The sequence below is a fragment of the Balaenoptera musculus genome, chromosome 4, assembly GCF_009873245.2.
Source record: "Balaenoptera musculus isolate JJ_BM4_2016_0621 chromosome 4, mBalMus1.pri.v3, whole genome shotgun sequence".
Lineage (NCBI taxonomy): Eukaryota > Metazoa > Chordata > Mammalia > Artiodactyla > Balaenopteridae > Balaenoptera > Balaenoptera musculus.
This window is the reverse complement of record NC_045788.1, coordinates 85,154,163-85,171,094: the sequence shown is the minus strand read 5'-3', so window position 1 is coordinate 85,171,094 and position 16,932 is coordinate 85,154,163. Positions and strand designations below refer to the sequence as shown.

General features: G+C 37.4%; 1 protein-coding gene across 1 annotated transcript in view; it reads right to left on the bottom strand.

The window, feature by feature from the left end:
• CFAP44 (cilia and flagella associated protein 44) overlaps positions 1-16,932 on the bottom strand; it is a 127,382-nt gene that overhangs the window by 56,622 nt on the left and 53,828 nt on the right. The window contains exons 16-18 of the mRNA XM_036849471.1: positions 9,935-10,096; positions 8,653-8,877; positions 336-481 (exon numbers count right to left, since the gene is read on the bottom strand). Coding sequence (XP_036705366.1) covers positions 336-481; positions 8,653-8,877; positions 9,935-10,096 — 533 coding nt within the window. The remainder of the gene's footprint in view (positions 1-335; positions 482-8,652; positions 8,878-9,934; positions 10,097-16,932) is intronic.

Here is a 16,932-nt window from a genome sequence, read left to right as displayed (position 1 = left end):
TAAAGGACTAATGATTCAATTAGTGATCTTTCCAGAATCATTGTAACCCAGAACTTTCGTTATCTGACTGTGCAGTAGCATCCTCCTAAGTAACAGAAAGAAAATCCATACAATTCAACTGTGTGATAAATTCTGACAGAATATTTGATAGAAGGGATTGAAGTAGTTTCAGGAGTAGCTTAGATTCTACTTTACTCACTTGATCTATTTAACTAAACATTGTTTGAGTACTCCTCCATTTGGACAGATCTTTAAAATTGACAATATTAATGACGGACAAAAACAGACAGTAATGGGATATAGTTTTTTTTAAAGCTTTCTGAAATTCTGGTCACCTGAAAGTGATAGTTGTGATGGGATTATCCTCTGTATCCTCAAGAAGACGGAAATCAAAAGGTTCATCTTTCTTTTCTGTGATATCACTGCTTTTGTCATATGGGGGAAACTCACAGTGATATAGAAAACCAGAATCATAGCCACCCTGGAAAAGAGATAAATAACATAGAAGGTAGTACCTGAATATAAGAAACCTATAACCACATGAGGAGTTTTTGATTATTTCAAATTTTAACACATAAAATAGGTGTCTTAAAACATATACTTTTGTATGATTTCTATGGTTACAGATGGAGATGCTTTATAAAACCTATTATTCATTTATATGCAACTACATAATTATAAAAATAAAACACCTTACAATGATTTCTTCCCACTTAAAAGACAATACAAGAGGGACTTCCCTGATGGTCCAGTGGTTAAGAATCTGCCTCCCAATGCAGGGGACGTGGGTTTGATCCCTTGTTGGGGAACTAGGATCCACATGCCACGGGGCAACTAAGCCTGTGTGCCGCAACTACTGAGCCCATGCACCTCAACTAGAGAGCCCACGCGCCCACAACTACAGAGCCCATGCACTCTGGAGCCCGCGCGCTGCAACTATTGAGCTCGTGTGCCGCAAGGAAGAGCCCATGCACTGCAATGAAAGATCCCACGTGCTGCAATGAAGATCCGACACAGCCAAAATAAATAAATAAAAATAAATATCAGGGCTTCCCTGGTGGCGCAGTGGTTGAGAATCTGCCAATGCAGGGGACACAGGTTCGAGCCCTGGTCTGGGAAGGTCCCACATGCCGCGGAGCAACTAGGCCCGTGCGCCACAACTACTGAGCCTGCGCATCTGCAGCCTGTGCTCCGCAACAAGAGAGGCCGCGATAGTGAGAGGCCCGCGCACCGTGATGAAGAGTGGCCCCCACTTGCCGCAACTAGAGAAAGCCCTCGCACAGAAACGAAGACCCAACACAGCCAAAAATAAATATAAAAAAAATTTTTTTAATTAAATAAATAAATAAATATTAAAAAAAGACAATACAGGAGAGATATCATTTCTATCTACATACTGAATTCCATTTTATTTTAAGGATTATTCGGCATAAGCAGTATTTAACAATAGAGTTTTGTAGATCATGGTTTTCAGAGATTTCCAGTCTAGGAGATTTTTTTTCTCCCTAAGGCAACTGCCAGTTCTGAAAGTGGCAGCTGAGAGGTTAAGAAGTTGAGCAGAGCAATCTGTAGTGTCATGGGCTTAGGGAAAGGCAAAGAATTCCCAGGGTCCTCCAAGAAGAAGGAGCCATTGTAAACACACCTTCCACTGGGCTTTCCATTGCAACCGTGGAGCACTATATCCCACACGTATGTATAAACCAGAAATAGACTGGCCCTCGTAGGAAGTAAAACCTAATTTCAAGTCATCTCAATCACTGACTGGATGAAACTGATCTAGGATTTCTAGTTGCTTTCCAGAACCAAAAATAAATTCCAGGAGACAATAGCAATATACAGAGACTCAAGCTGATGCCACAGTTTTTCACAGACAAGAGCCAGCATTCAATTAAAAAAAAAAACTAGGTATACTAACAAAGAAAAGTCTTGATTGAAAATCAAAAAAAAAAAACAGACCAAAGAAACAAAAGTACAAGAAATAGTGATAGAGGTGTTTTCAAAATGGACTTCAAAATAACTCTGATTAATGTATTTAAGGACTTTGAAGGCAATACAGAAAGAAGTCAATTAGGATCTATAAAAAAGTAGATAATGGAAAAAATAAAAATTCTAGAACTGAAAAATAAAATGACAAAAATTAGAATTCAATAGATTGGTTTAAAAGCAACTAGACACAGCTAAAACTAGAGTTATGAAGCTGGAACAGAATCAGAAAAAATAGAGTAAGGCAGGAGAGAGAAAATACAGATGTAAAATTTTTTAAAAAGGAGTGTAAGATCTACATGGGACATAATGATAATGATTAATATACACAAAATTAGAATCCCACAAGAAGAGACTAAAAATATGGACCAGAAGCAATATTGTGGTCGATAAATGTCTGAGAATTTTCTAAAACTGAATACAAATGTGTTGAAGTACAAGAAATGCAATGACCCACAAGCAAGATATATGAAGAATTTACACCTTTTAACATTACACCATAAAACTCCTAGAAGAGAGCATAAGCAAAACATTCTCTGACATAAATCATACCAATGTTTTCTTAGGTCAGTCTCCCAAGGCGACAGAAATAAAAACAAAAATAAACAAATGGGACCTAATCAAACTTACAAGCTTTTGCACAGCAAAGGAAACCATAAAAAAAAAAAAAAAGACAACCTATGGAATGGGAGAAAATATTTGCAAATGATGTGACAGACAAGGGCTTAATCTCCAAAATATACAAACAGCTCATACAACTCAACAACAAAAAAACAAACAACCCAATCAAAAAATGGACAGAAGACCTAAATAGACATTTCTCCAAAGAAGACATACAGATGGCTAGCAGGCACATGAAAAGATGCTCAACATCACTAATTACTAGAGAAATGCAAATCAAAACTACAATGAGGTACCACCTCACACTTGTCAGAATGGCCATCATTAAAAAGTCTACGAATAACAATTGCTAGAGAGAGTGTGGAGAAAAGGGAACCCTCCTACACTGTTGGTGGAAATGTAAGTTGGGGCAGCCACTATGGAAAACAGTATGGAGGTTGCTCAGAAAACTAAAATTAGAATTACCATATGATCCAGCAATCCCACTCCTGGGCATATACACAGACAATACTATAATTCAAAAGATACATGCACCCCTATGTTCATAGCAGCACTATTCACAATAGCCCAAACATGGAAACAACCTAAATGTCCATTGACAGATGAATGGATAAGGAAGATGTGGTACATATATACAGTGGAATACTACTCAGCCATAAAAAAAGAATGAAATAATGCCATTTACAGCAACATGGATGAAACTAGAGATTATCATACTAACTGAAGTAAGTCAAAAAGAGACAGACAAATACCATATGATATCACTTATATGTGGAATCTAAAATATGGCACAAATGAACCTAGCTACAAAAGAGAAACAGACTCACAGACATAGAGATCAGACTTGTAGTTGCCAAGTGGGAGGAGGGTGGGAGAGGGAAGGACTGGGAGTGTGAGATTAGCAGATGTAAACTATTATATATAGGATGGATAAACAACAAGGTCCTACTGTATAGCACAGGGAACTATATTCAATATCCTGTGATAAACCATAATGGAAAAGAATATGAAAAAAAGAAGTCTGCATATGTATAACTGAGTCACGTTGCTGTACAGCAGAGACTGGCACAACACTGTAAATCAACTGTATTTCAATAAAAAAATAAAGAAGTTACACCTTTTAACACAGAATCTTCAAAGCAACAAGAGAAAAAAAGATGCATAGGTTACAAAAAATAACAATAAAAAGAGGTACATGGGGCTTCCCTGGTAGCGCAGTGGTTAAGAATCTGCCTGCCAATGCAGGGGACACAGGTTCGATCCCTGGTCCAGGAAGATCCCACATGCCGTGAAGCAACTAAGCCCGTGTACCACAACTACTGAGCCTGTGCTCTAGAGCCCGCAAACCACAACTACTGAGCCTGCATGCCACAACTACTGAAGCCTGTGCACCGAGAGGATATGCCTGCAACAGAGAAGCCACCACAACGAGAAGCCCGTGCACCGCAAAGAAGAGTAGCCCCCGCACAGCTACAAAAACCCAATGCAGCCAAAAATAAATTAAAAACAAAAAGATATAGATGGCAGAATGGACGACAAAAGATGATAAGAAGATATCAAAGTTTTAAAAAGAAAATATACAGAAGAACAAAAAGTTGTATAGGCAAAATAGGCACTATAAGGCAAAAAAAAAAACCCCAAAACTTATATATACATATATGTGTGTGTGTGTGTGTGTGTGTGTGTGTGTGTGTGTATGTATATATATATATATAAAATGTGACAATGAGGTGAGGGGGAGGATACACAACACTAAAGTGCCCTAAGATCTTTTTTCTCTAGAGCTAGTAAAAGAATAAATTTGTATCAAATTATATTAAATTAAGGACATATACTATGACCTTTAGCATCACCACTAAAAACAAAATAGTTAAAAAAAATGTATAACTAATAACCTAATAGAGGAGGAAAATTGGGGGAAAAACTACCTAATCATCTGATAGAAGGTGAAAAACCAAACGTAGAATTGGTGTGATAAACAGAAATAATAAGATGGTAGATTTAATCTAAACTATATTAGCCATTACGTTAAATATAAAAGGACACAGTGTTCTATTAAAATAAAGATTTTACTACAGGATTAAAAAGAAAAGCCTAACCATGTACTGCTTACAAAAGATGTACTTTGAAATAAGAATATCAAAGGTAAAGGAAAGAAAAGAATCATTAACAACTCTCAGAGTTTTGGCTTAGTAACTGGATGGATGGTTGTCCCATTTTCTGAGATGGAGATGGAGCAGGTTTGCACAGGGCAAGTGTGATTTAAAAGTTATATTTTGGGGATTTCCCTGGTGGTACAGTGGGTAAGACTCTGTGCTCCCGGGCTTCCCTGGTGGCGCAGTGGTTGAGAATCTGCCTGCCAATGCAGGGGACACAGGTTCGAGCCCTGGTCCGGGAAGATCCCACATGCTGTAGAGCAGCTGAGCCTGTGCACCACAACTACTGAGGCTGCACTCTAGGGCCTGCAAGCCACAACTACTGAAACCCGTGCACCTAGAGCCCGTGCTCCGCAACAAGAGAAACTACCACAATGAGAAACCCGCGCACCGCAACGAAGAGTAGCCCCTGCTCACCGCAACTAGAGGAAGCCCGTGCACAGCAACAAAGACCCAACACAGCCAAATAAATAAATAAATAAATAAAATTATTAAAAAAAAAAAAAAAGACTATGTGCTCCCAATACAGGGGGCCCAGGTTCGATCCCTGGTTGAGGAACTAGATCCTGCATGCATGCCGCAACTAAGAAGTCCGCACACCACAGCTAAGAAGTCCACATGCCACAACTAAAGATCCCACGTGCCGCAACTAAAGATCCCACATGCCGCAACTAAAGATTCCATGTGCCGTGACTAAAACCCAGAGCAGCCAAAATAAAAATAAATAAAAAATTTTTTTTAAAAAAGTTATATTTTGGGCATGTCCATTTTGAGGTGCCAAGTAGTGATGTCAAGTTGGACATACAAGTCCGAATATGAGAGGAGAGGTTAAGACTAGAGATAAAAATGAAATTTATTGGCATATATTTGATATTTAAAATCTTGGGACCAGATAAAATCATCTAGCAAGAAAGAGGGCACCCAAGACCACATCCTAGAGTACTTCCAAGTTCAAAGCTAGTTCAACATATAAGAAGGCAGCAAAAGAGGCTGAAAAGGAGTGGCCAGCAGATGGTGGTGTCATGGAAGCCAAAAAAGAAAATGCTTTAAGAAGAATGGAGGGTTAACTTTATCAAATGTTTTGGAGAGGTCAAATGGACAGAGAAGTGACCACTGAGCTTGGCAGTAGGAAAATCTTTGATGACTTGAAGTGGTGGAGCTAGAAACCTGACTGGAATGTGTTAAAAACCAAATAGGAGGTGAAGAAATGAAGCCAGTGACTACAGACAACTCTTTCAAGTTTTCCTATAAAGGAGCAGTGGATGAGAAGAAAAGAGATGTGAAAGAAAAAAATTCAAGTACTAGGAGCATGTTTATGTGCTGACGATAAGAACTGAGTAAACAGAGAGAGGTTGAAGATACAGGAGACCAGCTAGTTTATTTCAGGAGTAAAACCTTTGAGAAAGTGAGAGGGGATGGGATCAAGAGGCCATTTGGAATAGTGTCCTTGGAAAGTTGCAGGGGACCATTCACCAATTGTTAACAATAGCAGACAAACGTGTATGGATCTCCATAGGACATTAGATCTCATTAAGACAAGATAAGGAAATTCCATCTGATTGTTTTTATTTTATTTTCTCAGTGAAATGTGAGATGGGAATTCCTTGGCGGTCCAGTGGTTAGAACTCTGTGCTTTCACTGCCGGGGCCCGGGTTCAATCCCTGGTTGGGGAACTAAGATCCTGTAAGCCGCTCAGTGGGGCCAAAAAAAAAAATAAAGAAAAAGAAAACAGAAAAGAAATGTGAGATAAGGTTATCATTAGAAATTGAGGGAAGGTACAAAATGATTGATGGGAGAAGAATTAAAGCGATAATTTGGAAAGTGGGAAAGTGAACATGGCTGGGCAGTAGAACCAGCCTGCACTGTGAGTGCTGATTTGAGAACTGTGGTCGTGCCTTCAGAATGAGACTGGTTTTCTGCAGCATCTGCTTGGATGCAGGTACAGAGTTGGCAAATAGTTGAGTCAAGCAGGGTTAGTGTCACTTCTTCTGAACTATGCCTTGACCTTGGATGCTGGTGTAGTTTAATGGTTAAGAGCGTGGACTCTAGACCCAGACTGCCTGAGTCCAGATACTGGTTCCACCTCTCATTAATTATACAACCTCAGATAAGTTACCTAACCTCTCCACTCCTTGGTTTCTTCTTATGTAAAATGCAAATTATGAAGAGCGCTTATTTTATAGGGTGGTCACTTAGAATGGTGTCTGGTATAGAATAAGCAGGTTTCCAGATTTAGCAAATAAAAATACAGAATGAATGTTAACTAAACTTATTGTGGTAATCATTTCATGACACATGCAAGTCAAATCATTATGCTATATACCTTAAATTACACAATGCTGCATGTCAATTATATCTCAGTAAAACCAGGAAAGAAGTTTTTAAATGCAGGATGCACAGTTAATTTGAATTTCAGATAAACAACAAATATGTTTTTAGTGTAAGTATGTCCCATGTAATACTTATCTGGCACCCCTAAAGGTAAGCATTAAATATGCTTGTTAAATAATTAATAATTCTTACATATGTTTCAAGGACACTAGAACGCTATTATATTACTGTACAATTGTTTCTGCGCCTCTCTCCCTCATGATATGAGGGAACTTTCAGAAGGCAGGATCATGTCTTAATTATTCCTTTACCCCGTGAACCCCACACAACAGTAGCCATCGATAATTGTTTCATAAAGCACAGAAGATAAAAGCTCAAGGCACTACTACATGGAATCCTAAGGTGCCTCCATCACTACTTTCTATCCTTCTTGCTGCTTGTCTCCTTACAAGTTGCTATCAAAGATATATTTCTGGGCTTCCCTGGTGGCGCAGTGGTTGAGAATCTGCCTGCCAATGCAGGGGACACGGGTTCGAGCCCTGGTCCGGGAAGATCCCACATGCCGCGGAGCAGCTGGGCCCGTGAGCCACAATTACTGAGCCTGCGCGTCTGGAGCCTGTGCTCCGCAACAAGAGAGGCCGCGACGGTGAGAGGCCCGCGCACCGCGATGAAGAGTGGCCCCTGCTCGCCGCAACTAGAGAAAGCCCTCGCACAGAAACGAAGACCCAACACAGCCATAAATAAATAAATAAATAAATATTAAAAAAAAAAAAAAAAAAAGATATATTTCTAAGAAATGTTGAAGAGGAGTGGAGTTAACTCTCATCACTCCTTATAGCAACAGTACTCAGCTAGGCAGTCTCCTGGCCTGGCAAAAGATCTGATACCACTTACGAATCGGAGATAGTCTTTCACATATACTTTTATGTCAATTATTACTTTTTTGGTGAATGGAATTGAAATTTGTGATAAATTCATAATGAAGGAAATCTTGCTTTGCAATAGATCAATAAAATATTTTATAAGAGTAGAAAATATATAACTAGGGGATGTAATTGTCACATTATTGTAACATTCGCAGGTACTTGCCTCGCATTTTTCTCTTCTTCCTTATTAGCCAAGTCCCAATTCCACTCAGGGTGGCAATGTGACCATCTAAAAACAGTCATTTTCCCAGACTTCCATGCAGCCACACAGCATAGTTGTAGATAATGAAAGGTAAGCAAAAGTCCAGTGGACTGTGCTGCCATCATATTCAAAACTTTAAAACGACAAACACAGCTGGATACCCCTTAGCCCTTTGCCCTTCTACCTTTGATTCTCCTCCCCTTTGACCTTCTGAAACGTGTGACTGTCGCAGATAACAGATACAATAAGTAGACATATAAAACATGTTAAGATGATATAGAAACAAACTCACATTCATTCATCAAAATTCACACCTTCGGTAGTAGTTAACAGCTGGAGTCTTACCATAGAGTAAGGAAGTAAGAAAGTGATGGAAAATAATACCTATAATTAGATTAGGGTTGAGATAAAAAATTATTACATTATTACTTACCAAAGAAACCCAGAACTTCCCTGGCCCAGAGTAAAATCCACAGAGGATGTGACAGGGGGTTAAAGGAATAAAGATTTCGGGTAATGCCTCCTCCTCCTCCTCTTCCCCCTGGAGTTCCTTTTCTCCATCTTCTCCCATCTCTGCTTCTAGGCTTTTCCTCCTTTCTTCCTTTTCCTTCTCCTTCAACTCCTTTTGTTTCTTTCTCTTTGCAATTTCTATTAATCTCTTGTGCAAAAGAGATATTGAGATTAAAAAACCTGTAATTCATTCATTCATTCACACTATTATTAAAGAAAGTAGGAGGAAGATAGAGTCCTAGAAAAATTCACAGCTCTAATGTAACAAATAATGTCATTTAAAGATTATTATCAAGTTGGGAATATATTTTTATTGTTAAAATTTTCAAATCATTGGAATGACTTTCTGCATAACTCCCATTTACCCTGGTTTTACAGAAATTATTTTGCCTTTTTTTTCCTAATAGAGAAGTTAAATATAGTTTCTCTCAGAGCCTATCACTGTCAATCCATGAATTTGGTGGATTGAAATAGTCCACGAGGGAAGCTGTTTCTATCTTTAGCGGTACAGCGATTTAGGCCCTCAGCCTCTATCAACTGGCTATTGCAAAAGCCCCCTAGCACTGGCATCCCTACCTCCCATCTTTTACCTCTTTATTCCATTTACCTCTTAGAATTAACTTCCAAATTTATATGATCTCATCACATCAATCTCCTCCTCAAAAATTCAAAATGGATTCCAATGGCCCAAAAATTAAATTAAAACATCTTGGCTAATATTTAAGGGGTTCCATGTGGTGGTCACAGACTCCTGTCACACCCCTCCACAAATTGCATCCCTCTGCCTCATGGTCCATTCTTCATTTCTCGAAAACACCCAAACTCTTGCAACTCTGCCTTCCCTCAGGATGTTCTCCCAGCTTTTATTCCCTTCCTCCTCATTTTCAACCTGTCAAAATCCTTCCCATTCTTTAAATACTAAATATCACCTCCATGAAGTCATCCTTGACCTCCTCTCACCCCTCTATCAGAATCATATATTCTTTCCTCTGCGTGCCCCTAAAATTCTTTTCTTTGCACTGTGATTTTAATATCTACTCATTACCACCTTCTAATACAATAAGCTGCTTTCTACCAAATAAGCTCCTTAAAGTAAAAGTCTATGTCTTATTCTTCTTCGTATTTTCCCAGCACTTAACACAGGATATTTTATATTCTAAGAAAGAAAAAAAATTAGAAGACAATGCTTCAAGGGTATTTCATACCAGAATCTTAGATTTGACACTTGAGAAATGGAAACATTTTATACACATGTCTTTGATTTCATAGGAAACTACATCATGGTCCTCCTCCTCCTCCTTTATAGTTGGAAATGGAGCTTCAAGAATATAGCCATTCTCACAAATAATCAGTAAAGTACTTTCAGGCTAAAAAAAAATTAAAACATATCATTTACATTTAGGCAAATTTTTAGAAGCACAGTTCAAAAAGATTTTAAACCAGGCAAACTATAATTGCTATGTATATTAGCCATTTTTTAAAGATGCTTATTACCAGTAATAACCACAGTGAGGAACTTAGTCAATCTTATTAATCACTATACACAATTATTAGTACAATTATATCATTATTAATTAATAAGCTAAGTGTTAAAATTAGATTTAGATTCATTTCCCTTATAGATGCCATATTTTCTGAGCCAAAAATTTGGTTGTGAAATGTTAGCCCAAAGGGCAGAATATTAAAATTAGGACTGCCAAGGAAAATCTGCAGTACGTGAATGGCATATACAACCTCAGCCTCCCTTGATGGATCATCCTCTCTCTGCCTGAGTTCATTTAATGTGGATGTCCCCAAGATTTTTGTTCACTTCCCTCTTCTTCTTTCTCTCCATAAACATGCCCTGGGAAATCTTATAGCCGATCAAGGCTTCATTACCACTCACAAGCAATTAGACTCCAGATTAATCTCTCTAGTCCAGTCCAAAATCATGTATTTAACCATGTGTGGGAAATCCCCATCTTGATAGTCTACAGGAACGTTATTCAAAATGTTTATTCGAAATGTTTATTCATTCAGTTATTTTATTCTATACTTATTATACACCTATTATGTGTTCAGAATTTTGTAGAGGGCTAGAGGCAAAATTATAATAAGAAAAATAGGGATTGCCTCTGCCATTATGAAGCTTACCTCCAATGGGAGAGCCTGTCATTTAACAACTCATATAAATAAATGCAAATTATAACCGCAATAAGTGTTGCAGAGGTACCGCAAGAGTAAGGAGGTTGTACAAGGCTTCCTGAGAAGGTGGTACCTAAGTTTCAAGGTGAAGGATGAGTAGAAGATATTTTTATAATGACTTAGGGGAGGGTTTGAGGGAGCATGCTATGTAAAGGACATACCATGTGCAAATATCCTGTGGCATATTTGGGCTTTTAAAAAAGTTGTGGCCTTGGTGGTATCACCTAGGTGAAGAGAACAGAGTGAGAAGAGAGATTGGGACAGAGCCTTGGGGAAACAACACTCAATGGCTGAGTGAGGGAGACTGAGAAGGAGTGACAAGATGTAAGAGAAGGAACAAGGAGAGCATAATGTCCCCCAAATCAAAGAAAGATGGTATTTCAAAGAGGAAGTGAGGGTCAACAAGGTCAATTGAGGCTAAGAGGGCAAGAATATAAGAACTAAAACTGTTAAATGGATACCACCGGTATCTTTAGAAGAGCTGATCTGGTGGAATTATGAGACACAAGAAACTCGTAAGAATGTGTAAAGGAAGAAGTAGGTGTAAGGAAATGCAGTTCGTGGGAATAAACAATCGCCTTAAGAAAACTGGGAGGAGAAAGATGGAGCAGTGACTGGAAGAGAACATGAAGTCAAGGAATTTATTTTTTATACATGAGAGAGTCTTGAATATATTTAAATACTGATGGAAATAATCCATTTAACAGGCAAGGTTAAATTTATATGACAGAAAAGAGAAAATAAATGTGTGAAATGTTGAAAAAAGTGGGAGTAGAATCCAAAGGTCACAAGGGAGAATTGGCCTCAAGTAGGAAGGCACACAGCACCTTTATTGAAAAAAAAAAAAAAAAAAAAGGGAAGAGCAGCAGATACATGAAGAGGTAACAGAATTTTACATTTGGTAGTGGGAAGGTAAAGGAGTTCCTGGCAGAGGGCTCCTACTCTATGAAATAAGTGATGCTGAGAATGAGAGTGAGCGAGCTAGTGGGAGGCTTGAAGCTTTGAGGAGAGGAGGCGTTTTTAAGTGTTCATTGTGGGTGAAAGAGAGTTGATAAGAACAATGTCATAGGATTGCTAAGCCATACCATGAGTTGTGTTGAGGCCATTAGAGTCACTAAATTATGGAGAAGCTAATCTTCCCTGATGTATGACTATCTCCAGCTGCCCTTGGTAATCACTGTAGGCAAATATAAATCAGTTGGGGGCATTCAGGGACGGATTTTTGCCAGAAGTGTATGAAAAAAAGAGAAGGGAGCTCAAGGCATTGGAAGAGTGCTATTGAACCCTACTGAAAAGAATCATGACATTTAAGCCGGATATAGGGGGAACTTAAGACAAGAGTGGACTAATGAGTGAGGGAAAGCAAATGGTGAATGAACAAGGGGTGCCTGTGACTTCAGAGAACAAGTAGAGCAGAAGTAGCTAAGTTAACAGGCTGGATAGAAGAGAGGTTGAGGTTAGAATGTGAGATATCTGAATAGTTGACTTTTAAAGTTGAGTTCTTACAAGACGTTGTAGTCTGAATCATGGCCCCCCAAATTCTTATGCAGAAGTCCTAACCCCCAGTATATCAGAATGTGACTGTATTTGGAGATGGGGCCTCTAAGCAGGTAATTATGTTACAATACAGTTGTTAGGGTGGGTCCTAATCCAATAGGACTGGTGTCCTTGTAAGAAGGGGAGATTAGGACACAGAGGGACAATCATGTGAGGACACAGTGAGAAGGTGGCCATCTGCAAGCCAAGGAGAGAGGTCTCAGAAGAAATCAAACCTGTCAGCACCTTTATCTTAAACTTCTAGCCTAAAGAACTGTGAGAAAATAAATTCCTGTTCTTTAAGCCACCCAGACTGTGGTATTTTGTTATGGAAGCCCTAGTAAACTAACAAACTGGTGGTAGTAGTGCCCAGTGGGTGGCTGTGAAAGTGTGTGGATAAACTGTAAAGGTCATGGGAAATGAAGAGGTCAAGAAGCTCAGAGGCTGATGTGATTTGATCGACTAGGCACATGGTGTTAATATAATTCAGGATAATTGTTTACACTTTGGATAAAGAGAAAGATAACCATATTCTCAAAATTTTAATAAAGGGGCAGGCTTGACCAGGTGGTCAGAAGATAACAGCAATATAAAAAGATAGAAGGTGATATAGCCAAGTTATAAGAGCCTCAGAAGAGCTGTGTTTCTATTTTATGAGTCAAGTCATAAAAGTAATACATAAATATTGCCACAAATGAAATAAAAGTTAACTATTATACTTCTCTCCCTGACCCCAAACAGATACAATGAATGCTAAGAAGTTGATGTGTATCCTTTCACACTTTTCTCCTCAGAATAGAATTTTTTTGAATACGGAAAAGGGTATTCATTTATTCATTCAGTGAAGATATGATCAATCCATATCCGTGAAGATAAAATAACCAGACACATTAGAAATAAGACATCAGGAGTGAGAGTCAACAAAACAAATACCAAAAAAAAATCCATAAAGACTTCAGATGTTGAAATTATCAGACTCAGCCCAAAAAACAATTATGCTTACTATATTTAAAGGAATATAGAAGTATCCACAGGGAACAAAAAATATAAAACTAACAAAACAAATATGAAAAACAACCAAATAAAACTTCAAGAACTAAAAAATACAGAAGTTGAAAATAAGATCACAAAGGATGGCTTTAACACCAGATAACTGAAGAGATTACTAGTCAGTAGAAAATATGAGAAGAAATCTGTAAAATACAGCCTGGAGAGATTTTTTTTAAGCTAGAAAATACAGAAGATCTGTCATTTATATGACACAAAAAACCAGTGTGAAATTTTGGAAAAAGTAGGAGTAAAGACAGAGAAAGTTAAACAAAATGAGAGGACAGAGGAATTTGTTACAAACAAAAGAACAAGGGAAAAAAACCCTGAAAAAAACAAGACAATTAATGAAACAGAAACAATTTACCAGATAAAGAGCTCAAAGCATTAGTAATAAGTATGCTAACTGAATTTGAAAAAAGAATAGATGAACACGTGAGAATTTTAACAAAAACTAGAAAAATATAAAAAATAATCAGAGCTGAAGAATACAGTAAAAAAAGGAAAACACACTAGAAGGAATTAGAGCAAACTAAGTGATACAGAAGAAAGCATAAGTGATCTTGAAGGTAGAATAATGGAAATCACCCAATCAAAATAGCAAAAAGAAAAACAAATTTTAAAAATGAGGATAGTTTAAGGGACCTCTGGGACACCATCAAGCATACTAACATTCCCATTATAGAGATCCCAGAAGGAGAAGAGAAAGAGAGAAAGGAGTTGAAAATCTATTTGATGAAATTATGGCTGAAAACTTCCCAAACCTGCAGAAGGAAATAGATATCCAGGTACAGGAAGCACAGAGGTTCCCAAACAGGATGAACCACAAATGAAGAAACTAAAAGAACACAGAAGAACTACACAAACAGCCAGAAAACAAGTAACAAAATAGCAATAAGTACATGCCTATAAATAATTACTTTAAATGTCAATGGACCAAATATTTCAACAAAGAATTATGGGTGGCTCATTGGGTTTTTAAAAAAAAGACCCATCCATATGATGCTTACAAAAGACTCACTTCAAAGCTAAAGACACACAGAGACTGAAAATGAGGGAAAAATATATTTCATGCAAATGGAAATGACAAGAAAGCTGGGGTAGCAATACTCATATAGGACAAAGTAGACTTTAAAACAAATTTTATACAAAAGACAAAGAAGGGCATTATGCAGTGATAAAGGGATCAATACAAGAAGAGAATATAACATTCATTAACATATATGCATCTGGGACTTCCCACTTCACAGGAGAATTCTACCAAATATATAAAGAGATCTAATTACCTATCCTTCTCAAACTGTTCCAAAAAATTGAAAAGGGAACACTTCCAAATTCATTCTATGAGGCCACCATTACCCTGATATCAAAACCAAATACAGTACAAAAAAAAGAAAATTACAGGTCAATAGCAAAAATCCTTAACAAAATATTAGAAAACAAAATTCAGCAATATGTAGAAAAGATCATATATAAAAAGGATCATACATCATGATCAAGTGGGATTTATTCCAGAGACGCAAGGATGGTTCAATATCCACAAAAATCAATATGATACAGCACATTAACAAAATGAATGATAAAAATCACATTGTCATCTCAATAGATGCAGAAAAAGCATTTCACAAAATTCAACATCCATTCATGATAAAAAAAAAAAAACTTATCAATGTTGGCATTGAGGGAACATACTTCAACATAAAAAAGGCCGTTTATGACAAATGTAGAGCTATCATCATACTCAACAGTGAAAAACTGAAAGCTTTTCCTCTAAAATCGGGGAAAAGGACAAGGATGCCCACTCTCACCAATTCTATTAATATTTTTAACATAGTATTGGAAGGCCTAGCCACAGCAATCAAATAAGAAAAATAAGACAAATTGGAAGGGTAGAAGTAAAACTCACTTTTTTACAGATGACATGATACTATATATAGAAAAACCCTAAAGTCTGTATTAGAATAAAGTTGCAAAATACAAGATTAATATACAGTCATACACTGTACACATGGTATCAACTACCATCATGCATGATAAACCCACTGGAAAGTTGCTGTTTTACATCCCTTAACCAAGACACCCATGATAAAGGTCAGGACCCAAGGGTCAACATATTTGGAGATACTTCTGGTAGTCATCTTAGCACTGGATGCCCTGGCCAACAACTAGTTCATCAATATTTTTATAGAATCTTGAGCCATTAACAATTGTCTGTCTGCCTGATACAGCCAATGGCAGCAACAACATTCCTTATCCAAGGAATATCTTGACTCATAGATACCCAAAATATAAATCAAGGTCACATGTCTCTACATGACTTCATCAGCTTATTCCCTTCAAGCATCCAGACATTGGAAATAATGTTAGAGAAACAATTTATTGGAATTTCCAATCAACCTTTCTTTACTTGATGTTAGAATATTTTTCCTCTGTAGAGGAGGAAAGAGTTTCTTTCTCCTGAGGTCTTCTGGGGTTTCTATTAGTCTAGAACTACATTATTCCAATTTTAATATTTGAAGATTTCCAAATCACTTGGGTGATCCAACACAGGACCATAAGTGTGCATTTTAGAGCTATTTAACTTATGGTTCATCTTTATCTTAGTACATAGTTTTGGGGGATATAAGCTTTAGTTAGTGGTTGCCAAGGAGGAGAGGAAGATGGATGGAGGGAGAGTTAGAAAAAAATAGTGAATTAGAATGGATCCTTTAGCTGGTTCCTTGTTTAAATCTTAAAAGAAAAAAAAAAAAGCTTAAGTTAGTGAAGGTTTGTCATAATTTCTTCCTTTGCTTTGTTCTTCCTTTGTTCATCTTGAACATGAGTCTCCATAGACTAAGGAGGACATCAAAAAGATAGCCAATTTTTGAGGCTCCTTTTTTTTATTCTTTCTTTCTTTTTTTCCTTTTGATCAGAATATGCCTGCCCTCTTAGCAGAATCAGCTTTCGGTACTTGAAGTTTTCCCAGTATTTGTGCTACATCTCACACCACCAACAAGATGCCTTGGTTATTCTGTCAAACCTTTTATTTATCCTCATGAAAAGGTTGAATTGAGCCACCTAATACTCCATGAGCTAATGCAGACCCTTACCCAACTGTATGTTCTATGCACACATTCGTAAGTAATCTTATTCAAGTGGAAGATGTTGGGTTATGTTTTGAGATAAAATGACAAAATCATCACTGTAATTGTAATAACTCAACCAGATATTTTTCATCCATCATGTGTGAGTATCACAGTAAGTCAGTCTCATCACATTGTTAATTCTAAAATACCTGAAAATTCAATTTCATTATACTTCTCTATCCTTCGTGAAGGTCTGTATCCTTGATGACTGAATGTAGTCTATGTTTTAGAGATGAAAGATGTTAGAGAGGCACTGTTTTGCAGTTTCTATTCTTCCTGTCTTTAATCTGTCTTACAAAATTCCTTCATGA